Here is a 27,712-nt window from a genome sequence, read left to right as displayed (position 1 = left end):
CTACATGGCGTACTTGTCGAGTGTGTGGCTTATCTCACGTGTATTTATCATTTTGTAGCTACATGGGGTACTTGTCGATAGTGTGTGGCTTATCTCACGTATATTTTAATTTTGTAGCTACATGGCGTACTTGTCGAGTGTGTGGCTTATCTCACGTATATTTTAATTTTGTAACTACATGGCGTACTTGTCGAGTGTGTGGCTTATCTCACGTGTATTCTAATTTTGTAGCTACATGGCGTACTTGTCGAGTGTGTGGCTCATCTCACGTGTATTTATCATTTTGTGGCTACATGGCGTACTTGTCGATAGTGTGTGGCTTATCTCACGTGTATTTATCATTTTGTAGCTACATGGCGTACTTGTCGAGTGTGTGGCTTATCTCACGTATATTTTAATTTTGTGGCTGCATGGCGTACTTGTCGAGTGTGTGGCTCATCTCACGTGTATTTATCATTTTGTAGCTACATGGCGTACTTGTCGAGTGTGTGGCTTATCTCACGTATATTTTAATTTTGTGGCTGCATGGCGTACTTGTCGAGTGTGTGGCTCATCTCACGTGTATTTATCATTTTGTAGCTACATGGCGTACTTGTCGAGTGTGTGGCTTATCTCACGTATATTCTAATTTTGTGGCTGCATGGCGTACTTGTCGAGTGTGTGGCATATCTCACGTTTTTTTTCATTTTGTAGCTACATGGCGTACTTGTCGAGTGTGTGGCTTATCTCACGTGTATTTATCATTTTGTAGCTACATGGGGTACTTGTCGAGTGTGTGGCATATCTCACGTATATTTCAATTTTGTGGCTACATGGCGTACTTGTCGAGTGTGTGGCTTATCTCACGTATATTTTAATTTTGTGGCTACATGGCGTACTTGTCGAGTGTGTGGCTTATCTCACGTGTATTTATCATTTTGTAGCTACATGGCGTACTTGTCGAGTGTGTGGCTTATCTCACGTGTATTTTAATTTTGTGGCTACATGGCGTACTTGTCGAGTGTGTGGCTTATCTCACGTATATTTTAATTTTGTGGCTACATGGCGTACTTGTCGGGTGTGTGGCTTATCTCACGTGTATTTATCATTTTGTAGCTACATGGCGTACTTGTCGAGTGTGTGGCTTATCTCACTTGTATTTATCATTTTGTGGCTACATGGCGTACTCGTCGAGTGTGTGGCTTATCTCACGTATATTCTAATTTTGTGGCTGCATGGCGTACTTGTCGAGTGTGTGGCATATCTCACGTTTTTTTTCATTTTGTAGCTACATGGCGTACTTGTCGAGTGTGTGGCTTATCTCACGTGTATTTATCATTTTGTAGCTACATGGGGTACTTGTCGATAGTGTGTGGCTTATCTCACGTGTATTTATCATTTTGTAGCTACATGGCGTACTTGTCGAGTGTGTGGCTCATCTAACTTGTATTTATCATTTTGTAGCTACATGGCGTACTTGTCGAGTGTGTGGCTCATCTCACTTGTATTTATCATTTTGTAACTAAATGGCGTACTTGTCGAGTGTGTGGCTTATCTCACTTGTATTTCCATTTTGTAGCTACATGGCGTACTTGTCGACTGTGGCTTATCCTACTTGTATTTTAATTTTGTGCTACATGGCGTACTTGTCGGATGTGTGGTTCATCTCACGTGTATTTTAATTTTGTGCTACATGGGGTACTTGTCGAGTGTGTGGCTTATCTCACTTGTATTTTCATTTTGTAGCTACATGGCGTACTTGTCGAGTGTGTGGCTTATCTCACTTGTATTTTCATTTTGTAGCTACATGGCGTACTTGTCGAGTGTGTGGCTCATCCCACTTGTATTTTAATTTTGTGCTACATGGCGTACTTGTCGAGTGTGTGGCTTATCTCACGTGTATTTATCATTTTGTAGCTACATGGCGTACTTGTCGAGTGTGTGGCTTATCTCACGTGTATTTGTCATTTTGTAGCTACATGGGGTACTTGTCGAGTGTGTGGCATATCTCACGTATATTTTAATTTTGTGGCTACATGGCGTACTTGTCGAGTGTGTGGCTTATCTCACGTGTATTTATCATTTTGTAGCTACATGGCGTACTTGTCGAGTATGTGGCTTATCTCACGTGTATTTATCATTTTGTAGCTACATGGCGTACTTGTCGAGTGTGTGGCTTATCTCACGTATATTTTAATTTTGTAGCTACATGGCGTACTTGTCGAGTGTGTGGCTTATCTCACGTGTATTTATCATTTTGTAGCTACATGGCGTACTTGTCGAGTGTGTGGCTTATCTCACGTATATTTTAATTTTGTAGCTACATGGCGTACTTGTCGAGTGTGTGGCTTATCTCACGTATATTTTAATTTTGTAGCTACATGGCGTACTTGTCGAGTGTGTGGCTTATCTCACGTATATTTTAATTTTGTGGCTGCATGGCGTACTTGTCGAGTGTGTGGCTCATCTCACGTGTATTTATCATTTTGTAGCTACATGGCGTACTTGTCGAGTGTGTGGCTTATCTCACGTATATTCTAATTTTGTGGCTGCATGGCGTACTTGTCGAGTGTGTGGCATATCTCACGTTTTTTTTCATTTTGTAGCTACATGGCGTACTTGTCGAGTGTGTGGCTTATCTCACGTGTATTTATCATTTTGTAGCTACATGGGGTACTTGTCGAGTGTGTGGCATATCTCACGTATATTTCAATTTTGTGGCTACATGGCGTACTTGTCGAGTGTGTGGCTTATCTCACGTATATTTTAATTTTGTGGCTACATGGCGTACTTGTCGAGTGTGTGGCTTATCTCACGTGTATTTATCATTTTGTAGCTACATGGCGTACTTGTCGAGTGTGTGGCTTATCTCACGTGTATTTTAATTTTGTGGCTACATGGCGTACTTGTCGAGTGTGTGGCTTATCTCACGTATATTTTAATTTTGTGGCTACATGGCGTACTTGTCGGGTGTGTGGCTTATCTCACGTGTATTTATCATTTTGTAGCTACATGGCGTACTTGTCGAGTGTGTGGCTTATCTCACTTGTATTTATCATTTTGTGGCTACATGGCGTACTCGTCGAGTGTGTGGCTTATCTCACGTATATTCTAATTTTGTGGCTGCATGGCGTACTTGTCGAGTGTGTGGCATATCTCACGTTTTTTTTCATTTTGTAGCTACATGGCGTACTTGTCGAGTGTGTGGCTTATCTCACGTGTATTTATCATTTTGTAGCTACATGGGGTACTTGTCGATAGTGTGTGGCTTATCTCACGTGTATTTATCATTTTGTAGCTACATGGCGTACTTGTCGAGTGTGTGGCTCATCTAACTTGTATTTATCATTTTGTAGCTACATGGCGTACTTGTCGAGTGTGTGGCTCATCTCACTTGTATTTATCATTTTGTAACTAAATGGCGTACTTGTCGAGTGTGTGGCTTATCTCACTTGTATTTCCATTTTGTAGCTACATGGCGTACTTGTCGACTGTGGCTTATCCTACTTGTATTTTAATTTTGTGCTACATGGCGTACTTGTCGGATGTGTGGTTCATCTCACGTGTATTTTAATTTTGTGCTACATGGGGTACTTGTCGAGTGTGTGGCTTATCTCACTTGTATTTTCATTTTGTAGCTACATGGCGTACTTGTCGAGTGTGTGGCTTATCTCACTTGTATTTTCATTTTGTAGCTACATGGCGTACTTGTCGAGTGTGTGGCTCATCCCACTTGTATTTTAATTTTGTGCTACATGGCGTACTTGTCGAGTGTGTGGCTTATCTCACGTGTATTTATCATTTTGTAGCTACATGGCGTACTTGTCGAGTGTGTGGCTTATCTCACGTGTATTTGTCATTTTGTAGCTACATGGGGTACTTGTCGAGTGTGTGGCATATCTCACGTATATTTTAATTTTGTGGCTACATGGCGTACTTGTCGAGTGTGTGGCTTATCTCACGTGTATTTATCATTTTGTAGCTACATGGCGTACTTGTCGAGTATGTGGCTTATCTCACGTGTATTTATCATTTTGTAGCTACATGGCGTACTTGTCGAGTGTGTGGCTTATCTCACGTATATTTTAATTTTGTAGCTACATGGCGTACTTGTCGAGTGTGTGGCTTATCTCACGTGTATTTATCATTTTGTAGCTACATGGCGTACTTGTCGAGTGTGTGGCTTATCTCACGTATATTTTAATTTTGTAGCTACATGGCGTACTTGTCGAGTGTGTGGCTTATCTCACGTGTATTTATCATTTTGTAGCTACATGGCGTACTTGTCGAGTGTGTGGCTTATCTCACTTGTATTTATTATTTTGTGGCTACATGGCGTACTTGTCGAGTAAAGGGGCGTAGCCAGGGGGGTGGCCCAGGTTTAGCAGCTAAAGATAAGTTAATATATGAGACATTATCTAAACTATAGGAGATAATGCCTTTAAAGGGCATTTTGGGACCCCTCCTGTTAAAATCCTGGCTACGCCGCTGAGCGGGATCATAGAATGGCGGCGTGATTGGCCTTCTTTAAGCTAAGATGACGCGTGCATGTAGCATTATGGAATGCTATGGAAAATAACTGTCTCCATTCAACAACCTAGTATACATCTCTAACTATTGCTAACAAATTAGCAAAGCAATATGCATATGAGATGATAGACTGGTTTTCTTTAACCCGTGAAATAAAGTGTGGTGAGAACAATGGAATTAGATCGCTAGGCTTCATCGGCCCTACGTACGGCGCGGGCTTACAGAAACAAGCTGAAAATCGAGCCTTGGTAGTGGATTATCACATCCTAATATCAACTGGACATTTTTGTAGTCAGAAAGGAGACGTGCTCGAGGCTGGCATCTCAGGCTAAGCTTAAACTTCCAAACGTCGTAGTCTCCATGACCCGCAACTCAAGAAAACGGAAAATGTGTTTTTTAGTGCTTAGATTGCTTTGATTACACCTAATGTGTTATATTTTAGGATTAAAAATCGCTCTTGACCACACTTTGACCCTGAGCTCCTTTATTTTACATGTATTAAAAATGTTATGCTTTTAACAGAATTAGACTGAGAAAATAAAGATCGAAAGCATCGATGCTTCTGTACGGGATCTAGGGAAAGGGTTAAGGGTATTTAGCCACTCTATCTTGGGCTGCCTATATAATGTGCTATCATATGGCATACAGAACACATGCATTTGATGCTTGAATACATGCCGCTACACCCTACCATAATGTCTCTAATTGGTGCTTAGAATAAAAGATTTAGCTGTTCATAGAGGTCCCTGGGTGGTCATAGGATAGCCAGCATTTCCTTCATGGGGATGCATGCAACCAAGGCAATTTAGTTACAGTAGTTAGCTTTCCTTTTTTATAATAAACCGACTACGAGTCTGTGGAAGCCACTAAGTGAACTGGCGTCAATGTAACAAAATACATGATTTTCTCTTTCCCATTGACACAAGCTTAAACCCCTTCTCAGCAAATAAATAGATCTGCCTCTGCGCTTTAGTTACGCTTTTAGATAACTAGACCAGGAACATTTCCATAATAAGCATTACGCTTAGTACGCTTTATATTATTGAACTGAGAATTCGATGGAAATGAAAAATAACACTATATCTCACAGTCTTTTCACTCTGGGCTTAAGTGGATCATTGTCATTGCAGTTTGACGAATGATGAAATACAATTCCATTATCAAAATGTTTTTAATTAGGCAAAGCTTTAGTTTAACAATAGTTCTGGCTTGATATATGTACAGTAATTCATCTTTCTCTCATGTCTAACAAGTTTATCTTATCTTTCCTAAATGGTTAGATGTGGCTCCAGGCCAAAGCAATATTCACAAGCAGTGTGAAAGATGTCTCATTTAATTATTTAAAATGCTTCTAATACTCTATCTTCATGAACACAAAGCATCAGAGGGACTGGATGTTCGTGAAATATAAAAACCTTTTGAAACTCCCTCCAAAATTTTGATCATAAGGTCATGAATATTGTGGTGTATAAGAGAACATATCATGGAAAACTAAGAAAAAATTGTTCTAGACCTTAACTGAAACCAGTAGCTGTTTTTACAACTAAACTTTCTAGACAAGTGTATTGGTGGAGTTAACAGAAGATCTAGCCGTATTCAAGTCTGACGTGATGGACCCAAAGACAGACGAGCAAGCAGAGTCCCCTGAGCTTGTGAAAGTATACCTTCTGTTGGACTCTACCTCATGAACTGTGTCAAGTTTGTCTGATTGCTTGCCAGAGAGCTGAGCTGCACTCGCCGGCCGAGGAAGCTTTGGATCTGTTGGTGTGGTTATGATAGGCTTGTTTCGAAGTCCAGTCGAGCTGAGGTATGGAGTAACTACATAAGATACAAGTGTCTCTAGTTTGCGGTAGTTTTTGTTTGGCTGGGGGGAATCATGGACACTCTGAAATGAAAGATAGATTATTCGACCATATATCAAATGCTGTTGCCAAAAAAGCAAAACACGTCTGAAAATCCATTTCAAGGTATAATACAGTATGAAACTTTCAAACTTTCCAGATTTAGCTGAAAAGTGTGTTTGTGCTTTGATGTAACTCCTCTAACAACTATGATGTAACTGAGCTTTTCTGAAGTTACTGGCTAACAAAAAGCCAGTATAAACAAGGGATATACACATTCTTATAGATAAACTGGATAACAAATGTGAGAAAATACCAACAAAAAGCTAGCAAACCCCCTTTCAACTAGAGTTGGGAGAAAAAACAGGAATTATGGTGTCAGGGTAGCAATAGTCTAGCTACTTCCTGTCACATTGGAATTGCAAGTTATACAGAAGCTTTGCTCAAGCAAAGCAGTTACAGTAGAAGCAGTTAACAGTAATCCCAGAGACAGATAGAACAGTTTTCACAGTAGCGACTGGGTATAGATTCTGACACATTTAGCCATAAATAAATGATCAGGGATCTGATAAAAAATATGCCTACTACATGTCAATCTAATGTCTTATCTCTGAAATTATCATTGTTATTCATTTTTAGAGGAAAAAAAAAACAGTTGACTTATCTATATGGCCTTGGAATGTTTTTTTTTATAGTAAAAAGTATTCTATTAAACTGCTGAAAACATATTGCTTATCTCTAGCTAAAATACCTAAGCTTTTTCAACAGCACTTGGCCCAGACCATATAAATTATGTCATCTGTTTTTCTAAGTAAATCATCCATCTGCTTTTGAGAAAGTAACAAATGCGTTTATTTTCGATCAGCTTGTCATCTAGGCGTATAAAGCTATAAAGCACACAGTGGCAATCTGTAAAGCTAAGCCTTTCAGGATTTGAAAATAAATTTAAAATAATGCTTAAACTGAGTGCATGGCAGTGTGGTAAAAAATGGTGAAAATTCATAAAGAAATTAAAAACAATTACACCCACGCCACCTTAATGATGTCCTAGGGCACTCTTATGCTGGACCAGCATAAGTTGGCAGTTGGCTTGTATTTTTCATCAAAAATACAGCTGTTTGCATTTACTGCAGTGTGTAAGATGAAAGAAGGGCCACCACAATGTTGGAAAGTTGGGATACCGCTGACTAGGTACAATGTTGTCTCTAATGCCAGATAAAGGTAATTTAATTTTCTATTTTTCTTTGGAAATTGTTATCTTCATAGTTATTAGTACAAATGTACTTGCTGAAGTGTAATGGCTTTGAAAGATAAAGGCATATTTCAGATGACTTGTTGTCGGGTAGTTGCCTATAGTTGGCATCCCATGGGGTGAGGGCATTTGACTGCAGTTTTGTCCCAAGGGGGTGGGGGCTTTCTTTGTTTTGTACAGGGTCACAGTCTAATCCCCCACCCTTCCCCAGGACCATGGGGTTGGGGGTTCCAAGTGCATTAATTTGGTGAATGAAGTATAAAAACTTTGATTATTTTAAGGTGGTTATTTGGAACTTTTGGGAATTTCTCTTTTTATATTGAATGAAAACCAAACACTCTTTTTTATAAGAACATCAAATTTTCAATTGAGGCTGAGCCATTCTCATTTTTGGAGCATGGTGGAAAACGTTCTTAAGGATATTATTTCACTGACATCGCAGCCTATGCACTGGAAATTGTATAGGACTATAGTATCAAAAAGAGAATAACGCAAATGATAAATAACAATAGTATGGACACAAAGTCTGATTCAACATCCCGTATCACTCTCTGATAAAAAAATATGATGCTGTTTTTTGAGCCTCGGCATGCTATTAGCATGTTCTTGGGATTTGATGAAATCTCAGACTGAACGTTCTTATAAAAAGGTTCTTATGGAAAAAAAATAATCGCTAAGAACATAACTATGTTTACCTGCAGTATCAACAGCATCCTTATTAGTTCTGGTGGACTTTCCACCTCCATTTGGAAGGCTTCCTCAAGCTTGGTTTTCAAAACGACGATATCTCGGAAGCTCAACAGCGAGAGATCACGTACAGAGTTCCCATCCGGCGGGTACAGATTGACGAAAATCGCTTGCAATAGCGGGAGAATGTATTTAAAAAAGTACAACCACGCACTAGATAACTTATCCATCAGTAATTCCCCTGATTTCTCTTTTAAGTCTTCACGAAGAATAATCATTCCTTTAACTAGGATCTCCTTGAAATGTTCGCACAATTTCGCGTTACCGACATCGGTTTTCACCGCTCGTACTTTCTCTGTAAGCGAGAGTAACTCGCCATTTGCTAGCTTTTTGCGCTGAAATAGCGCTGTTACTGCACCAGATACGACTTGCCAGTCCTCTTTGACCATAGTACCGGGAAAAGTGAAGCGTTTATCGACTTTCGGGCTTCTAGGCCGTTGTGCATGAGAAGATGTGGAGTCCTTTTTCCAAAGATCACCTAAATTTGAAACCGGCGACTTTGCCATGACATGAGGTCAACTCTAGTAAGATGCACCACAGATGATGCCAATAGCGACTATAATAGGACAGCGAATAGTCTTTTAGTCCCTCTTTTTGCAGTGCTGCAAAAAAAAAGTGTGTTTTTTTAGTCCCAGTTCAAGAAAATCACAAAAAACACAAAGCATTCAGTACCTCCCCTGACTCTTCCCTAGCCCCCTGAGACGACATCAACACAGGACTTCCAATAGACTATTTCATGGCAAAACACCTAATATTCAGGTAAAAACTATTTATACTAGGCGTTATTTATTTATCAAGTCTTAGTAATTCACTATTAGCCATCAATACTTTATTAATTACGGTTGTTTTTTTAACAAATAGCTCATCATTATGTTATATCTCGTACGTCTCGCGGGTATCCTGTGCTGGCCGAGTAACGCCTAGTGATTACGCAAGTTCTCCTGACATCTCGCATTTCGAGTGTGCTATCATCTTTTACGCCGTCGCCCCATTTCTCACTTCCTACCCCTTATTGGCCGATATGGATCAAAACCCAAGGTAAATGTACCAATTCTTTTTGCCATTGGACTCGTATTGGTATTCCAATTAAATTACATTAATTACACGACATTCCTTGCCGTCCTTTGTTAATCCAATCTACCATGTCTCTATCCTATCTTACAGAATTTAAAATTTATTACCATAAAATATACAATGCTCCCCCAGTGTAGAGAAAGCTCCGTGTTCCTCATCGGTCCAAACTAATCACATGAGCTACCATAACGTAGAGACATCAGTGTGGTAACATTCGTTATTCCAATGGCTCATCAACTAAACGTGGGACTCCTCATATTGTTATTTTAGTAGAATTTCTCAAAGTCCGCTGGCCAGCATTTTAGAAATTGGCTTCTGCTGTACACATGACAGTCCTAGTCCCCTTCCTGTGTCTCATAAACATCCAATTGGAGCGGTATTTTGCGCCATTTTGTTGCTTTTGGAAATCTTATTTTTTGCAGCTCTTTCGTTTTCCTTTAACATGAATTCTATTTTTCAACAAGCTGACAAATTCGGAGTAACATCAATAGTGCAAAGACAACCAAATTTTCAATCTTTCCTGGTGACTGGACAGAAAAGAAATAGAGACTGGAAATATTTTGAAGCAAAAATGTTTTCAGGTTTCATTATTTTAATGCGTGCGCTAAAGAATAGCATCATTTTAAACGAGCATGTGCTTTTAAAGTATATTAATTTTCACAACAAAAATAAGCAAATTAAAATCGAAATTGTGCAAACGGAACAAGTTGTCCCCTACGTGCCTGACTTTTTTTTACTGATTACTGAGGAAAATACCCATTGGATCGCGTGCTCCTATTAGGGAAAATCAACGAGGGCGACTTGGGGCAAGTCTAGGTAATTAAGTATTAAAAAGTTTTGGGGTAAACATGGCATAAATGTTATAGATATTTGTGCAATGTTTTTTTTTTTTTTCAAACTTTTCTTGCAATCAGCTGATACTCAAGCTTCTAACAACACTGTCAGGTTGGTGACAAAGGATATGCCACTGGGTCAGTTTGCACATATTTGACAGGGACACAGTATACTGTATATTTGCATTGCTTTATTATATACTGTTACTTTCTGTGAATATATAGGCTCCCAGCTCCTATAGAAGGCACTACAAACCCAAATGACTCAAAATGGGATGGGGTGGTCCTGGTGTGTGAGAATCTTCAGTGGCAAGCCTCGGAGCTTGAGTTCCTCAAGGCACCCATACTGGCTGCACAGAAGCTGGACAATGCAGTGGGCAATGATGTCCTTCTATTCCCTCTTCCTGGAAATGATTCATCCCCTTTTGTAGTAAGAATAAGTGTATAGATAGCATTGCCCAATAAAATCAGTATTGTATAGATAGCATTATCCAATGATGTCCTTCTTCTCCTTTTGTAATAAGCACTAGTGTATAGATAGCATTGACTAATAAAATTAGTAGTGTATATATGTCATTGGCCAATTATGTCTTTCTCTTCCTGGAAATTATTCACCACTTTTGTATTAAGTACTAGCATGTAGATAACAGTAGGCAATGATGCCCTTCTATTCCTGGAAATTATCACCTCTTTATAGTAAGCACTAGAGTATAGATAGCAGTGGGCAATAATGTCCTTCTATTCCTGGAAATGATTTGTCCCCCTTTGTAGTAAAAGCACTAGTGTATAAATAGCATTGGGCAATTATGTCCTTCTATTCCTGGAAATTATCACCCCCTTTTGTAGTAAGCACTAGAGTATAGTATAGAGTATAGTAAGCAGTAGTCTATGGCAGTGAGTAATGACGTCTTTCTCTTCCCTTTTCCTAGAGCAATGATTCACCCCCTTTTCTTTTCGTAGTAAGCAGAGTGTATAGAGATCCCTATGTGGCTAAGATTAAGAAACATTTTCTTAACTCTGAATGAATGTGCTCTTTAGGTTCATGCACCCACCGGTCCAGTGAACAGGGATTATGATGATGTGCGGCGTTATGGTGAGGCTGCTGCTAATGGCATTAAAAGGTAATTCTTAACTTACAGTAGATGTCATTAATTTGCACATCCAGTTTGCTGTATTTTGATTATGAAATAGTGGTTTTATGGAGTTATGAGTGAGTTGTTTTTGGATATTTCTAGGGCCCTGAAAGCTGGTAGTAAAAGACCTCTGCTAGTTGTGCCTCCAGGGGCGCATTTTACAGAAGCCTGGTCGGCTGCAGTGCTTGGTGCCCTCCACGCCCTCTATGTGGTAATAAGTGTGGCTGTGTTGGTGTAGAGGCCCCACTTACAGTTAATATTTATGTCTTCACTAAAATTAACCTAAAAATGAAAAAGGACATTTTTATTTACCCTCAGCATCTTTGATGTACTCATCTTTTGTTCAGTATCCTGTATATTTTATGCACATAAAAAAAACTAGGAGAAACATTTACATTCACGAGTTGCCTCACAGAGCCTTTGTCTTATTCTATTTTATGTTTCACTTAGCCCAAAAAGTGTCTTTTTACTCTGTTCTTTCTGTGATTCCGCTCAGCCTATTGAAGTGCGAGAAGGAGTTAAAGGGGCAGCCCAGAAGGTAGAAAAGCTGGGAGTTTATCTTCTCTCCAATGTAAGTGTTGTTGAAGATTTCTGGTGAATAATGTGATTACCAAAAGTGATTATATCATGTCTATTGTTTTTTTTTTAGAATAGCAGCAGTCTTAACTTCGTTTCAGCTGTGGAGGCAGGGAGGTATAAGAGCAGTCAAACTCTCTTTTATGATATGTAGCTTTGTCTATTGCATTAAAGGTCTCTAGATCTAGCCTTTTTTCTTCAGACTTGTTTGCCGTGATATTGGGGGTTCTGATCCTGAAAGGATGGCAGCGCCTAAAGTTGAGGAGTATGTTCGACAAGTGTTTGAAGGCTCAGCGATCAAGGTGCATTTTGGGGTGGTTGTCAGACAATATGATTTTATATATTACTGTTTGATTTAGTTTGTTAACTACTACTGTATCAAGTTATTCAGCAAAATCGAACCCTAAAAAACAATTGATATGCTATTGTTTTTATATTGTTTCCTCATGAATACTATCACACCCTATATAAAATATTTCTTTTGTGTTGTAGACTCATTTGCACCATATTATCAATATTTTGATAATAAATGATAATTGATGCTCTGTTGGTGAATCAATTATTTCTGGTATACAACCAGCTTGAGGCACAATAAAAGAATAGCAGATCCAAAAGATGACCCTGTTGGATATTACTTGGGTCTTACTTTATGTGAATTCTTTAAGGACCAAGCCCCCCATACCCGATACCCCTTCCCCCCCTCCACCACCACCACCAACACACACTCATACCTCTTACAAGAACAACAATTTCATAATATAAATTATTTTGGTTACAACCTGTAGATCAATGTGACCTCAGATTTTGGCACACTTAAGAAAGACTACCCATTGTATTCTGCAGTCAATCGTTGTACTAAAGGTGAGTTAATTTTAAACCTAGTTCTTGTGGCTTTTTAACAGAACTGGCCTGAATGAAGGGGCTCTGTTAGCCAACATTTAGTCATTCTAGCAAACACAGAGTTTGACAAAGCATCCTGTAAAATTGGTTGTGACACATTTAAGTCCATATCGTTAGACTTAAATGGAAATATCAGCTGGTTATTTTGAAATTTCATTTTTTTAGTTATGTATATGGTAATGTGGTGTTATGTTTAGTAATGTTGAATGAAACCTGCACTAAAGGTATGGCTGACTAGAGTTCTTTAACCTTTCAGCTGTCCCAAGACATCAGGGTCGTATTATTCAACTTGAGTATACCGGTGATGGACCTATTGACCAGACATTGCTTCTGGTTGGGAAGGTAGAACATGCCTATGCTTCATTTTAGCTCTTTAGAATGCTTGCCTGCTTTCTTGTATTACATAGTTTTGTGGTCATGTTATAGGGTGTGACTTATGACACTAGTAGGGCATGACTTTGTTTTGTGGTCATGTTATAGGGTGTGACTTATGCCACTAGTAGGAATGGCTTTGCCTTGTGGTCATGTTAAAGGGTGTGACTTATGATACTAGTAGGGCATGACTTTGTTTTGTGTCCATGTTACAGGGTGTGATTTGTGACACTAGTAGGGAATGGCTTAGTTTTGTGGTCTATTATAGGGTGTAACTTATGATACTGGGGGGGGCATGACTTTGTTTTGTGTCCATGTTATAGGGTGTGACTTATGATACTGGGGGGGCATGACTTTGTTTTGTGTCCATGTTATAGGGTGTGACTTATGACACTGGTAGGGAATGACTTTGTTTTGTGGTCATGTTATTGGGTGTGACTTATGATACTGGTAGGGCATGAATTTGTTTTGTGTTCATGTTATAGGGTGTGACTTATGACACTGGTGGAGCAGACATCAAGGCGGGAGGTATCATGGCTGGAATGCACAGGTATCATTTCAATGCGTCATTTCAGCTATTTGTCAGAAAGTTGATGATTTTGTGATTAACTTACTTTCCAAATATAGAAATGTGAAATAAAAATAGAAATCGTAGAGCCTCTTGTACTCAGGTTAGTTGAGCTCTGAAGAACAAAAATTCACTTGAGCGTTAGTGTGTACACAGAGATGTAGCAGGCCTTGATATATTTGGGGGGAGACAATACATACACATTAAGAAAATATTGGGGGCACAGCCACACCCTTACTGGTCAATATTGGGGTGGGGGCACCCTTCTACAGCCCTGTTACGTCATTAATGTTACTATTAATTTGACCAACCAATCAATCAAGTATGATTTATCGCAGTCTAAGATGTAAGGTTCTAGCTGAATGATTCCTTCTTGTTCCTGTCACCCAGGGATAAATGTGGAGCTGCAGCAGTTGCAGGATTTTTCCAGGTGATTAAAACAAGTGTTCTTTAATAAAGTGATATCGACAACACTCCTTTAGACTCCCAGAAACAGCAATGACAATATTAACCTAAGATTTTACAAACTCATATTTCTGTCAGATTCTGAACGTGCTTAGGCCCAAAGGTCTCCATGTCATTGGTACTATGGCCATGGTGCGTAACAGCGTTGGTGCAGGTAGGCCAGCAACTCATTACATTCATTTAAGTGACCATTGTCCCTTGATTGAACCAGATACAAGAAAACCTTAACACACTTTGAAAGGTTACTTTGTGTTGATTTTAGTTGTCTTTCCAAAATCTTGCTGACTGAACTCTGTGGATTTAATGCGACTTCAGAATGTAGCAATGTTATGCAAGTAGAAGGGAGAATTAAAAGAAGATGGTATTGCAATCATCTGGCTATTAGTACGTCAACAGGATTGATTGTTTTCGATACTTTCTTTCATTAGTAACCCAGTATGAACATATTGTGTAGATTGTTATGTGGCTGATGAGATCATCACCTCGGCTGCCGGGGTGCGGGTCAGGGTCGGTAATACTGATGCGGAGGGCAGGATGGCAATGGCAGATGCTCTGTGTCACGCCAAAACCGCGGTAAGGAGAACACTTCACATGGTCTCTGTAATGCCAAAACAGCTGTAAAGAAAACACTAAACATGCTCTTTGTCACGTCAAAACAGCGGTAAGGAAAACACTTCACATGTGCTATGTCACGCCGAAACAGCGTTAAGAAGAACACTTCAAATGTGCTATATCATGCCAAAACAGCGATAAAGAGAACACTTCACATGCTCTGTATCACATCAAAACAGAGTTAGGGAGACTCGTCACATGCCTCACATTAAACCAGCACATCATATTTCTTGTCGTTCAGGCGTTGAAGAAGACCAATCCCCACATCTTTACCATCGCGACTTTGACCGGTCATGCCATCAGGGCTATGGGGCCAAACTACTCGGTAAGGTTGCCCTGAAATATTAAAAGATTACACAAAGTTTAGTGTTCACTGCGTGACCTCTCTCTAACATGTTGTGGTTATTGTAGATTGTGATGGATAACGGACCTGCAGCAGAAAAGAAAAGTGCACAGGAAATCCAAGCTGGTATGTCAGACCTCCAGCGAAGCTTCATATTTTGATAAATATGTATTTTTGATAAATATTTTTTTTCCTTTTAGCTGGTGCTTGCATTGGTGACCCATTTGAGATTTCAACCATTCGACGGGAGGTGTGTGTCATCATTTTGAAATTCTCCCAAAGCATGCACATCTTAGGCTAAGTACCAGCCGTTAATGTGAGCTTGCAGTTTATATCCAATCGGAGGATCTTATGTCTGCAACACCCAACGTTGGCTCGAAATGAATGTAGTAGCTGTTATACCACCATGCTTGATATTTTGAGTTTGTTTTATTTCTTCAAACATAGGATTATGAGTTCGTTGCGGGCAGAAATGAATATGAAGATGTGATCCAGTGCAACAATGCACCATCTTCAGGGACCGCCCGCGGACACCAGTTCCCAGCGGCGTTCATGATCAGAGCAGCAGGATTAGACAAGGTGGGTTAAAGCGGCAGTGCTACCACTTTACTTTCGGTCTCCGATAAATTTTACCGAAAGCGTGTAATTATTTCAAAAATGTAAAAGCAATGTGTCTAATGGGTGTTTCTTTGAAGATTTGATTGATAATATAGAGCTGATGGCCTGTTAAATACGCGGATTCTAGTAGATTCTTTTGACTCATCTTCTTTCTATAAACAGCATGGCATTGACTCCAGTCAGCCACTGCCCTATTCCCACATGGACATTGCAGGCTCATCTGGCCCATACCCTGGCATACCCACTGCTGCCCCTATTGTCGCTATGGCAACACGTTACGTCAGACCACGGCTGTGAACACCTTACAGTTTGGTTGATGAGCGGGAGCTGTGAGACTTTCTCAACTCAGGATTCTAACGGAAGTGATGCAATCTTCTTGATACAATCATTACAGACATAGTTTCATAGCTAGGGGAATTTATAATAATTTGATTTGATAGTGATATGATCGAAACAGATGGCTTTTGCTGTGAATTGTTAATATAGGGCTCCAGTTTGTAAGGTAATGGGGTGAAATCCAGAGGGCAAATAAAATATCTTATGAACATTGTTTCTTTCAATGTCTTTTAAACCAGGTATGGTGATTGTGGGTCGGTTTTTTGTATTGGGTAAAATATTATACTTACCTTTTTTGCATAAGATCCTTTGCGAATTTCTGGACTACTTTGCAAACCAAATTTAAGGGATTTCCAGAGCTCTATGTCCAGAATGTCTGCGTTTGTCAAGTCATGGGTGAATACATAAAATCTGTTTGCCAAATTGCAATATTTATCAACAACTATAGCCGAACCACATCATCGCCCATGTGTTGCTCAAAAAGTGAGCAAACGTCATTTCAGTTCAAAACCAAATCATGCTTGTGGAACACTGGAAATACATCCATTTCCCCTATAGTTTTATTATTATTTCTCGTATTGAAAACGCACAAAAGTGTATCCTCGGAAACCCAGGGGTATTTTCCTCTAACGTGTGCATCTTGGCTACTCTACATTTGAAATAATCATTTAAAGACATCGATGACGAATAGCGCACAGAAAATGTTTGCATTAATAAAAAAAAATATGCGCTGGTATAACGTTCTGTGCGGGTACATCATTTGTTAGTGAGACGATTAGATATCCTGACTAATGAAACAACAAACGTTTTTACATCTTTTAAGATGTCATTTTAAAATGTTGAACGTTTTACCATTTGAATGATTTATTAACTGTTTAAAAAAGATGTTAGGAAATGACTAGTAGGGTGTGGCTGTGTGCCATGTTTTCAAAATCTCTCTGTGTCATGTCCTCCCCCCTCAAATATTATGGCCCTGGAAATACATGCTCAAAATTAGTACAAATAGTACAAAAGGTCTCAATATGCGAAACTTAATTCAAGTTTCTTTTTCTTGGCTAATAAGGCTGGTTTAGACAGCACGTTTTAGTTGTATTCAGCACATACAAATCCGAAAGTCGTAGTGTGTAATTTTAGGGCTAAGACATGTCATAGGCAGGTAGCTTGTGACTAAATTGTGCCGTCTAAATCAGCCTATAAACGTTTCCAATTGGCTAATCAATTCAAGGGCCGATCAACCCACTTTCATTATCATTTTCTAGTTTTTTTTTCTCCAATTCTCATACCACTGCAACATCTATACAAAATATCCCTATGTATCTATAACTATTTAGTTCCACTCCAGCATATGTCGTGGTAATTATTCTACTCTATTTGAGATGCGTCCAAGCTCATCAATCTCGCATTTCACTACATCTCCTTTCTAAAACAAAACAAAAAATTATCAAATATAGATCTCATTTCACTGTGTGCATCTGCCCTTTTCTAGATGTGTAGATGACATCATTGCATGTTATGGACAAAAATGTACACAGCATTGATGCCTGGGGGTGGGGGGGGACTCCCACAAAAACCAGTTGGGTGAGATCAACAGTCATTTACCCCTAAAAGATAGCACATTAGGTGTGGTTGGCGCAATTTCTAACCCTCATCACTAAAAACAAACACATTAGATCATGTATATTTGGTCCTTTTGTATTAACCAATATTTTGGCATGCAGATACATGTACTGGGATTCCCTATTGTCTAAGACAAGCAAATAAGTTATTCAGTGAGTTTTTCAGGGCAATGTTCACCTTAAGGTAAATTGGAGGCTTGCGGAAGCAACCAACCCCAGGGGGGGTACCTGTTATGACAACATCTCCAGGCTTGATTGTGAAAAACCTAAGGAAACATGAAATTAGTGGCAACTTTAAATACACACTCCTCCCCACTTTCAAATGTGGCTTGTAAATATAAGAAATTAACTTATCAACTTTATGTGGAAATAATAAACTTTCACATGATGAACTTGCCTTGAGATGAAAGCAACAAGTTTTGGCACAGTAAATACAAAGTTCTTTGTGTTGGATTCCTGCATGACTTTGTCATTGACTATGCATCGCACACCAAGATTATTACAGTCTGGAATACAGTAAAAAAAAAAAATGTTAGATATTTACAAATAAAAAGACAAAGGGATTTACCCAAACAATATTTATTTATTGTATAGAGTATATGACACAAATGGTTTTGTCATTTCTTATATCAACTAGAGCAATAGTGTCTAGTTTGTCTGTTGATCCAACTATTCAGATAATGTTGTTTATGTTTTTGTATTAAATATCTTAAACTCTCAATATTAATTTCACATAATTTTCCTTGCATTATCTGACACTCCAAGAAATAAAATTGACATATTTTTTTGTAAGAGGGATTAATTTCACAGTGATTCAACATGGTGGATCCAGCTTTTGGCTAAATGGGGGGGGGGGGGGGTTGGCTCAGGGACAAAGGGGAGAGGGGGCAATTTGTTTTGTTTGGCTTTCTGGCAGCCCAAAGGGGGGTTTAAATCCCCTAAACCATCCCCCCAGATCTGCTACTGTTCAAATGGATTTAGTTCCAAACTGAATTGAAAAAAAAAATATTTGCATAGGGTTTCATAGTGTAAAAAAATTCTCAAACAAACTGTTCCATACAAAGACACAGAAAGGAGCATTTAAGGATAATGCAGACCCACCAGGGATGGCATCTTTAGTGACAATAGCAGGACCCAGGGGCAAGTAAGCATCTCCTGTCTTCCCCAGCAGCCATTGACCAGCATTCTTCTTGAGTTGCCAGTCTCTAGCAGACACATCATGTGCTACTGTGTACCCTGCTACATAATCCATTGCATCCTCCTCCTACAGAAAACAACACACGAGCCACAAAGTACATAATCCATGATGCTATCTTCCTAAATAAAACAACACAACACATGAGCTACATAGTACAGTGGAACCTGGATTTTACGATAACCTCTATTTTACAATGACATTCCTTTCTCCCGGCGGAACTACAGTGAAATATATGAGAGATTACCTCAATTTAATGATATTGGATACAACAATATTCTTGATTTGACGATACGAATCTGTTCCCCCAAGCGTAATGACCTCGATACAACGATATTACTGATTCTGTCTATCAACAAAGAGAGAAAAACTCAAGACACCACACACATACAGTACAGTTAATTGATGTTTTTGACTTGGCAGATCTTGCAGATTTCAGTTTACAGAGAGTAACTGTACAGTCTTACACAGAATAAAATTACAGTATTATTATTTTGTAAATGTTGTAAACCCAACCTCGCTACAACGATATTTTCAATGGATTTTTCTTTATATAATAAAATCTCGATTTTACGATTCATTTTTTTTCCTCCTAAGTCACATTGTAAAATCCAGGTTCCACTGGATCACTGATGACTTCTTCTTACATAAAAAAAAACAATACAACACAACACATGAGTAGACCATGTAGTTTTTTTTATAGCTTGTCTATAGTATTTTTGTCATACTACATAATCAATGATGTCTCTCTCCTGCACAGAAAAAAAAACATCTCCCTTTAACACAGGGGAAGGGGAGACCCTTCAAAACAGGAAGGGAGACCTTTTCAGATACTTGTTTTGTACCTCAGGCCTGTACCCACGGGAGTGCAAATGCACCCCCCACCACGGCCGAAGGTCCACTTTCGGTTCTAAAATAAATATGCTATTTGCAGACAAAACTATAAAGCATAAGCTAGATTACTCTGGTATGTAGTCAAATCCGACAGTAAACGTCCCGTGGAGATACTGCAAAGGCATAAAAAAGGTTTTTTTTTTGCGGGTGGTCAGATTTTTATCAAAGAACTTCCTCCACCACCCCACCCCACCCCCTGGAAATATTAGGTCCACTTTTTCGGATTTTGCACCCCCCAAAGAAAAATCTTGTGTTTGGGCCTGTACCTTGATATTTTTGCCTGTTTTACCAATGACAAATGCAAGCTCCACTTCAAAATCCAGCTCCTGTAAAAAAAGGGGGATGTATGGATATCAATCACATCTTCACCACCAACACATCATCATTATTTTACTATAATGATCAGCCTTACAAATGCATGCTTTAAGCTAGAACCCCAGCTGGACCAACAATCATTATCATGTCATAACCCTATCATAATTATCAGCAGCAAAAGATCTTACACAACCTCTTTCATCATCATAAGCATTTATAATCACCACTATCATCATATCATCAGGCTATCTTCTTCATAACCTCCATCATCATCAACAAAACCATCCTAACCTTATCATCAGCATCCTATCATTTGCATAAGCAGCAATAGCTTCTTCATAATCTCCATCATTACCATTCCTATCATCACTATCATTAACATCATGACCATCACAACTAACCTCTGTCTCTGTGCCATAGGGTATAGGATCTCCAGGTGCCGCTATTGCGCTGGCAAATTTGCTGAATATCACAGGTTCTGTTGGTATTGGCATGTTTTGCTCATAGCAGTGGTCGGCGTAGTTCATTCCAGTACATATGATCTTCTCTGGATTGTAGATTGGTGCTTTTAACTTGAGATTTGACCTTTGTAGGACATTCTTTCCACTTTCAACTGCCCTATAAGACATTCATCAAAGTCTTAACTTAGGAGAAGTTCATAAACAATACAGTGAATTTTTTAGTGCTAGGTTTGGGCAAGCAAACAAACACCCACCTTCTCAAAAATCTGCCTACTGACCAGCGATTGCAAGATTAGGGTTATTTATTTCAGCTTACAAACACTCAAAATCAGGTGACGTACAACAAGTCTAGTACTACAGTGGATCATTGCCCCTACCCCACCCTACCCAACAATGTGTGTGTTGAAGGGGGAGGGGGTAGGGGGCAGCATTTTGATGGTGGAGAGTTTGAGGGTAGCATTTTGATGCTTGGTAAATTAAAGTGACACAAAAATTTAACGTAACAAGGTTCCATTTATATCATCATGATAGCAACATAACAACCTATATTTTATCACTGAAATTTTCCTGTCTAGTGATATTCATTATTTCTTTGGAAGTTTCTAAAAAAATATCAGTTTGCAGTACCTCCTTGCTTTCTCAAGCGCTTCCCCACCCTCTTCCAGAAAGCTCCTCATGTCGGTCGGGATAGAATTGTCCACTGTAGATATATCTACTACATCTCCGCCATCACTCAACTCTACCCCAACCCTAAGCCTTCCTCCCTCCTCAAACTGCACAAGTCTCATATCGCTGGCACGAGTTGTTCTTTCTTCCCCCGTCACAAGTGCCCACAGTATCCCCTTACAGCGGTTTAGTACATTCTACACTACACCATAGGGGCTCCACAGAGGGCTAACACAGGAAACGTAAACAAAACTGCACCGAAAATTCTCTGTTTTTATAGACGCGTAAAACATACCATTCCAGTCATATGTTTATTTACTTGATCACACCTCTTCTACATAGACCAGCTAGTTCTTGTACAGCTCTGTAGTTTTTATGGATATACCATTCTATGCGATGATAAATAAGGCGTTGTTACAAAGATTTACACAAAGTACCAGCAGAATCCCATATTATTTTTCATTCGTTTGCATCTGAAGGCTTATTTTGTTTTCTTTTTTTTCTACTGTTTTTTACTTTGTGTGGGATGCCTGTGTGTTTGATCCAGTGCCGCTTGGGATCATGGGACTTCACGCTCGCTAGCACGAGGTGGTAGCAAAATGGTACGTGAACTTTATCAAGGGTGAAATTTCTCTAGTTTTATAAGTTATTTAGCCGTGTATACCCCTACAACTTTACAACCCTTCTTGTTATGCACTTTCAGGTGTTATTCGTGCTGTATGAACATGCCGCTGGCTACGCTCTTTTCAAAGTTATCGCTCAGGAAGAAGTCGGAGCTTTGCTACCAGAGGTGCAAGAGGCCGTCGGTGATCTCGCTTTATTTGGAAAACTCGTGAAGCTTGTCGCGTTCTCTCCATTTAAATCGGGAACTAATGCGCTAGATAATGTGAACTGCATTTCAGAAGGTATTTGGATGGTTTAGTTTTTCGCTAGTGCGATTTGTTATCTTGTTTGTTTTTGTGTAGTCTGTAGTGAATTGATGTACTTAATTCCCACGTGGACATTCGTGTTTGTAATGGAATTTCTGTGCTAGCTGCAGAAAGCTGCTCTTATTGTGTTATGGAATAGTCACATGAAGATTTGATCCTTCTAATCTAAACGAACTCTGTTTTACTGAATGTTGGCAACGAAATTGATAGACATTTGAATTCTTTAATAGTTACCAGACACTTTATGATAATTTTGCTTATTTTTCTAAAGTTCTTCTAAAGCATAATTGTCATATCTAAAATAACGTGAGCAAATTATTAATTCTCATTCTTTTCTTTTTACTTCAGGTATCATCCATGATGACCTCAAGGCATTTGTTGAAGCCAATGTCCCTACAGGGAAGAAGAAATCCAAAGTATTGCTTGGTGTTGCGGACTCTAAGATTGGTGCTGCCATCCAGGAGTCCCTCAACATTTGTTGTGATTCTGGGGGTGTTATCCTCGAAGTGCTACGAGGAATCAGGATGCACTTTGACAAGATGATTAAAGGTCTAACTGGGGCCATGGCCTCTAAAGCTCAGCTTGGCCTTGGTCATAGCTACTCTAGAGCCAAGGTGAAGTTCAATATACATCGTGTTGACAACATGATCATTCAGTCTATTGCGCTTCTGGATCAGCTGGACAAGGACATCAACACCTTCTCCATGAGAATAAGGTATAGTGGATATGGCTATTTATATCCGTGATGAATTTTCACGTGCACATATTGAACAATACAGGTCACATACACATTTTCAAAGGACAAATATCAGTTGATAACGTCCAGCAAAAGTGATACTGTATCTGTCCTGTTAACATTTTTGTGTAGTTAAAACTCACTTTTCGTCTGCTCAATAGCTCCTCAAACAAGAATTTCAAAACACTATAAAGGCACAGAAGGGATGTTTGATTTCTTTTATAAATAATCATCAATATATTCTTTTAGAATTTATCCTGAAATGCAAAAGAAAAAGCAGAAGCAAAAAACAACACAACAGCGCACGCTCGTGGTCTCATCCCTGTGCACGTCGGCGCGCGCGCAGAATACATTTCAAAATTGAAAACTTTTGCTTCAATTCTTATTTCAGCTCTCAGTAGAACAATAAGAAAACAGTCTAGGTGTAAATCCATCAGTTGAAATGCAAGTTTTGAGCTTGTACTGTAGTTTTTGTTCTAATGAAAACATTGTTGCATGGATTTTATCTTTTGTGAATGGCAAAAATAACAGTACGCTCTTGCGGTGTCATTCCAGCATTCCAGTATACACTTTTCCCATTTTCAATGTAGTCACTGGGGTATAAAATAGATAAACCCCTTATTTAGCTTGCTGTGATATCGGCAAATAATGTCCGCAGATGAAAATTGGTCCTCAAAATTTCACAGTTGCCCTCAAAGCTTTGCTTCTCCGCCAACTGTTTATTTTTTGTACCATTTCTCATCCTTGAACATTATCCGCCGATATCCCTGCTGCCAGAAGGGGTTTATTTACTAAATAACACAACTATATTAGCAGACCACCTTTTTTGTAACGAAACTCTATAAGCAGACAACCTTTACTGTGTATAACAAACCTCTATCAGTAGACAAACTCTATATAACAGAACTCTTTTAGCAGACAACCTCTACATACTGCAATAAAACTCTATAAGTGGACATACAACCTCTACTGTATATAACAAAACTCCATAGCAGACAACCTCTATATAGCAGAACTTTATAAGCAGACAACCTCAATATAATAACTCTTAGTCCTGAGTTTCAGATTCTTCAAAGTCAATTCATGTCAGTTTGTATCTTATATTCTACTTTCAAAAGTCATATCCCAACCCCAGCATTAATAATATCCTTAATGTTTGAAAATGCATGCTTTATGTTTCCAGAGAGTGGTACTCATACCATTTTCCAGAGCTTGTCAAAATCGTCAATGATAACTACATGTACGCTAAGGTGGCCAAGTACATCAAGTCTAGGAAGGACCTGAGCGAGGACAAGCTTGAAGGCCTTGAAGACATTGTGATGGATGAAGCCAAGGCAAAAGCTATTTATGATGCATCAAAAAGCTCTATGGGTAAGACTAACTCTATGAGAGAGCAGTGCCCATGCTAAGGCAGTGGGAAGCAGTTTTCTCCCTTTATATACCCTTTACCATATTTACCAGCACATAATGCGCACCCACATATAATCTGTACCCCAATTTTCAAGGCCTTTTTCAAAAAAGATTCGAAAACCTGTGTATAACAGGGCCATAGAAGTGGGTAGGGCACTGGGGGCATATGCCCCCCTAATTTTTTGAAAAATAATAAGGAAATAACCATTACAAGCATGACTGCCCCCCAATATTTTCTTAATGTTTCTGTATTGTGCCCCCCCCCCCCCCAAATATTTTGTGGCTTGCTACGACCCTGTATAATATGCACCCCAATAGAAAAAAACAAGCAAATGAGAAACAACCAAAAAGAAACGAAGTATCAAGATGAGATAAATGTTCTAATTCACAATTCATTTTATTTATACATAAGTATGTTAAATGCTATTCTACATCTGAAATTGAAGGTGATAATCACTTTGAACCTCTTAGGCATAAGCAGCGCATCTTAGCACCACTGTAAAGCTGTTATTCTCATCACTGAACATTTGTATGGAGCATGGAACCTGAAAAAGCGAGCTTGTGTTCGATAACTTCTATGCTATAAGTTTGACTAAGTGGCATTCACACCAGTTTACTTCCAGTCAATTATATGACAATCTCTGATATTTCAAAATATTGAAAGCAGTGTATCTGTTGGAAGTTTCCTTGAGGATGTGACCGATAATTTAGTGCAGAGGGGCTGTTAAATATTGTAGATTCTTATCGGTTGAGGTTTATTTCGCAAGTCAACTGATTAAAGCTTTAAAATCTTTGATTAATTCCATTTCAGGGATGGATATCTCCCCTCTTGACCTGGTCAACATTGAAAGCTTTGCTACCAAAGTGATTGGCCTGGCTGACTACCGCAAGAGCCTTCACCAGTACCTGATATCCAAGATGAGCAGTGTGGCTCCCAATCTCTCTTCTCTTATTGGTGAACTGGTAAGCATTTATATGTGATAATAACAATAATAATGATAATAATTTAATAATGTACAGGGGTTTCATTAAGGCCTGGCAGCCGGCAGATCCGCCAGCTGGGGCTTAAGTCGAGTAACGTTTTATTTGAAATGATAACTTTCACCCCTACTGTACTTAGCAATTTCCACCAGCTACTCTGAAACTTAATGAACCCCCTGATGTAACAGTACAATGCACAATAACATGGTCACCTTAACAGTTGTCAAAACCAAAGAGGATGCAAGAAGCATGCTATTGGATTCGCGTGTACTTCATTAGCTAACCAATGAGGTCTGTGATGCTGAAGTGCACACCAGAGAACAAGAGAATATTCCTGTATATGAAGCTTGTTTCAATCAAATTGGTGATTTGGACATGTTAATTGGCTAGCTTTCTTGTATTGATGGCCGCAGTAGTGTCTGTCACGCTATAATACTGTAAATGGTACACTGTATGCCCAACTACCAACATTTATTTTCACTCAAGGAATTTACCTGCATAAACAGCTTAACATATCCACATTCAAGAGAAGTTCTTTAGTGTATATATCTTATCGTCTGTGGTTGCAGGTGGGAGCAAGACTTATTTCCCATGCTGGCAGTCTGACGAATCTGGCTAAGTACCCTGCCTCAACAGTGCAGATCCTGGGAGCTGAAAAAGCTCTATTCAGGTATGAGATTGATTGATAAGAATGCTTCATTTTAAAACCTTCCTTAGTCTATGTCTTTGTTTCCCACAGGGCCCTGAAGAAGAAAGGAAACACCCCCAAGTATGGCTTGATCTTTCACTCCTCCTTCATTGGCCGTGCGGACAAGAAAAACAAAGGCAGGATCTCTAGATACCTGGCCAACAAATGCTCCATTGCCTCCAGGATTGACTGTTTTTCTGGTGTGTATACAAGGACGCCAAATATACATCACAATAAAAATAAATCCCTTCTAGGTAGCAATGGGAAAGCTCTGACTGGTACAAGTTTGGGTATTTGAACAGGAGAAGAACAAATGCAGGAATATTGTCAAGTCACCTTGTAAAATTTGTTGTGAGATTGCGGATTTTACTGTCAAGTTGACAGCTATCTTATTAACCTCTCACGTTAGTTGCCAAGTTTAAACTGTGTTTGCAGCAAATGAGGTCATTTTTCTTGTGAAATTAAAGCTAAAAAAATTCCATATTTTTATTCTTCAGAAACTCCTACTTCAGTATTTGGCACAAAACTTCATGAGCAAGTGGAAGACAGACTGAAATTCTATGAGACAGGAGAAGCTCCAAAGAAGAACATTGATGCAATGAAAGAAGCCATTGACATCTTCAGCCAGGAGAAATCCAATGAAGAACTTCCAGAATCTGAAAAAAAGAAGAAGAAAAAGAAGAAAGACAAGAAAAAGAAGACTGAAGAGGAGACAGTTCCAGAGACAGTTCAAACTGAAACGCCCTCTGCAAGGAAAAAGAAGAAGAAAGAAAAAGAACAGGAAGAAACTATGGAAGAACAGCAAACGGAAGCAACCAGCTCGGCTAAGAAAAAGAAGAAAAGAAAAGTAGAAGATGTGGAAGACGTAGAAGAGAAGGTTGAAGCAGAGACACCCAAAAAGAAAAAGAAGAAATCTGAGACAACAGAAGATGAAATTGAAGAATCAATCAATACTAGTGAGAAGAAGAAAAAGAAAAAGAAGAAGAAGCAAACTGAAGAAGATTGAAGATTCTTACTGGCCAGCACTCAGTAATGAAAGAAAATCAAACAATCACTACATTGCCTACATGCCCCGATTGGAGATTAACATTATCAAAGTAATAGTAATGTTTTGTCTGAAGAATTCCCAAGGTCATATGTAGTACAGTGAAGTTTGTAAGACCATTGCCCTGTGTCATCTTTTTACCAAAATTTTAAAACAACATCTGCTTTGTCACAGATATGTAAACTATTTTGATATAATATGTGTATACATTTTTTGAATCTGTCAAATTTTAGTATGTACCATGGTAACAACACTTCCTGTATATTCTACTGTATGAATTATAACCCTGCGATGCTCGTGGAATGTATCACCTCCTCTTTGTTGATTTTCCCCAGGACCTTGCATGATTTACACCCAACTCGTTGGGAGAGTGGCTTTTTATTAACCCATGAAATACACTAAAGCTCTAAATAGGGTGATTTTCATTAACCCATGAAATAAACTTAAGCTCTAAATAGAGTGGTTTTCATTAACCTGTGAAATACACCTAAGCTCTAAATAGAGTGGTTTTCAATAACCAGTGAAATCTATATAGTTTATTTAGTACTGTTACACAGTGATGTCTTTTTTTTCTGGCTTGACTATTGCACTTTACAA

The 27,712-nt window shown here is 38.9% G+C and overlaps 4 protein-coding genes across 4 annotated transcripts; 2 read left to right on the top strand and 2 right to left on the bottom strand.

Annotated features, from left to right (window-relative positions):
* Window positions 1-5,666: 5,666 nt before the first annotated feature.
* LOC5508590 (proline-rich protein 5) lies at window positions 5,667-9,023 on the bottom strand. The gene is made up of 2 exons (XM_001629109.3): window positions 8,298-9,023; window positions 5,667-6,394 (listed from the first exon to the last, which is right to left on the bottom strand). Exons 1-2 carry the CDS (start codon window positions 8,853-8,855, stop codon window positions 6,062-6,064), a joined length of 891 nt encoding a protein of 296 aa, XP_001629159.2. The 5' UTR covers window positions 8,856-9,023; the 3' UTR covers window positions 5,667-6,061.
* A 47-nt stretch (window positions 9,024-9,070) lies between these two features.
* Window positions 9,071-16,392, top strand: LOC5508599 (putative aminopeptidase W07G4.4). Its single transcript, XM_001629129.3, has 19 exons — window positions 9,071-9,108; window positions 9,211-9,387; window positions 10,482-10,686; window positions 11,295-11,377; window positions 11,492-11,600; window positions 11,886-11,960; window positions 12,039-12,082; window positions 12,168-12,267; window positions 12,751-12,826; window positions 13,122-13,207; window positions 13,723-13,787; window positions 14,196-14,235; window positions 14,349-14,424; window positions 14,725-14,843; window positions 15,124-15,207; window positions 15,294-15,351; window positions 15,426-15,475; window positions 15,673-15,804; window positions 16,006-16,392. The coding sequence occupies exons 1-19, from the start codon at window positions 9,086-9,088 to the stop codon at window positions 16,138-16,140; spliced, it is 1,737 nt and encodes a 578-aa protein (XP_001629179.2). The 5' UTR covers window positions 9,071-9,085; the 3' UTR covers window positions 16,141-16,392.
* A 308-nt stretch (window positions 16,393-16,700) lies between these two features.
* LOC5508583 (fumarylacetoacetate hydrolase domain-containing protein 2) lies at window positions 16,701-21,501 on the bottom strand. The gene is made up of 7 exons (XM_048729277.1): window positions 21,288-21,501; window positions 20,601-20,817; window positions 20,151-20,210; window positions 18,897-19,059; window positions 18,193-18,301; window positions 17,974-18,061; window positions 16,701-17,599 (listed from the first exon to the last, which is right to left on the bottom strand). Exons 1-7 carry the CDS (start codon window positions 21,446-21,448, stop codon window positions 17,537-17,539), a joined length of 861 nt encoding a protein of 286 aa, XP_048585234.1. The 5' UTR covers window positions 21,449-21,501; the 3' UTR covers window positions 16,701-17,536.
* Window positions 21,502-21,822: 321 nt separating this feature from the next.
* On the top strand, window positions 21,823-27,422 carry LOC5508587 (nucleolar protein 56). Its single transcript, XM_032377374.2, has 8 exons — window positions 21,823-21,928; window positions 22,030-22,231; window positions 22,604-22,970; window positions 24,175-24,362; window positions 25,213-25,364; window positions 25,952-26,052; window positions 26,122-26,270; window positions 26,568-27,422. The coding sequence occupies exons 1-8, from the start codon at window positions 21,926-21,928 to the stop codon at window positions 27,074-27,076; spliced, it is 1,671 nt and encodes a 556-aa protein (XP_032233265.1). The 5' UTR covers window positions 21,823-21,925; the 3' UTR covers window positions 27,077-27,422.
* Window positions 27,423-27,712: the final 290 nt, after the last annotated feature.

This window comes from Nematostella vectensis, chromosome 6 (genome assembly GCF_932526225.1).
Source record: "Nematostella vectensis chromosome 6, jaNemVect1.1, whole genome shotgun sequence".
Lineage (NCBI taxonomy): Eukaryota > Metazoa > Cnidaria > Anthozoa > Actiniaria > Edwardsiidae > Nematostella > Nematostella vectensis.
This window is presented reverse-complemented; position numbering and strand designations above follow the sequence as displayed.

Excerpts from the sequence above, each read along its gene's own strand:
- LOC5508590 (XM_001629109.3), bottom strand. The coding sequence starts at position 8,855 with ATGGCAAAGTCGCCGGTTTCAAATTTAGGTGATCTTTGGAAAAAGGAC. Across the intron at positions 6,395-8,297 it reads GGATGCTGTTGATACTGCAG|AGTGTCCATGATTCCCCCCA; the intron begins GTAAACATAGTT and ends CTTTCATTTCAG.
- LOC5508583 (XM_048729277.1), bottom strand. The coding sequence starts at position 21,448 with ATGAGACTTGTGCAGTTTGAGGAGGGAGGAAGGCTTAGGGTTGGGGTA. Across the intron at positions 20,818-21,287 it reads GCGCTTGAGAAAGCAAGGAG|GGCAGTTGAAAGTGGAAAGA; the intron begins GTACTGCAAACT and ends AATGTCTTATAG. Across the intron at positions 17,600-17,973 it reads AGCCTCCAATTTACCTTAAG|AAAGGAGATGTAGTGAAATG; the intron begins GTGAACATTGCC and ends GTTTTGTTTTAG.
- LOC5508587 (XM_032377374.2), top strand. Across the intron at positions 22,232-22,603 it reads TGTGAACTGCATTTCAGAAG|GTATCATCCATGATGACCTC; the intron begins GTATTTGGATGG and ends TTTTTACTTCAG. Across the intron at positions 22,971-24,174 it reads ACCTTCTCCATGAGAATAAG|AGAGTGGTACTCATACCATT; the intron begins GTATAGTGGATA and ends TTATGTTTCCAG.
- LOC5508599 (XM_001629129.3), top strand. The coding sequence starts at position 9,086 with ATGGCAAAACACCTAATATTCAG. Across the intron at positions 9,388-10,481 it reads GATATGGATCAAAACCCAAG|GCTCCCAGCTCCTATAGAAG; the intron begins GTAAATGTACCA and ends GTGAATATATAG. Across the intron at positions 12,827-13,121 it reads AGTCAATCGTTGTACTAAAG|CTGTCCCAAGACATCAGGGT; the intron begins GTGAGTTAATTT and ends TTAACCTTTCAG.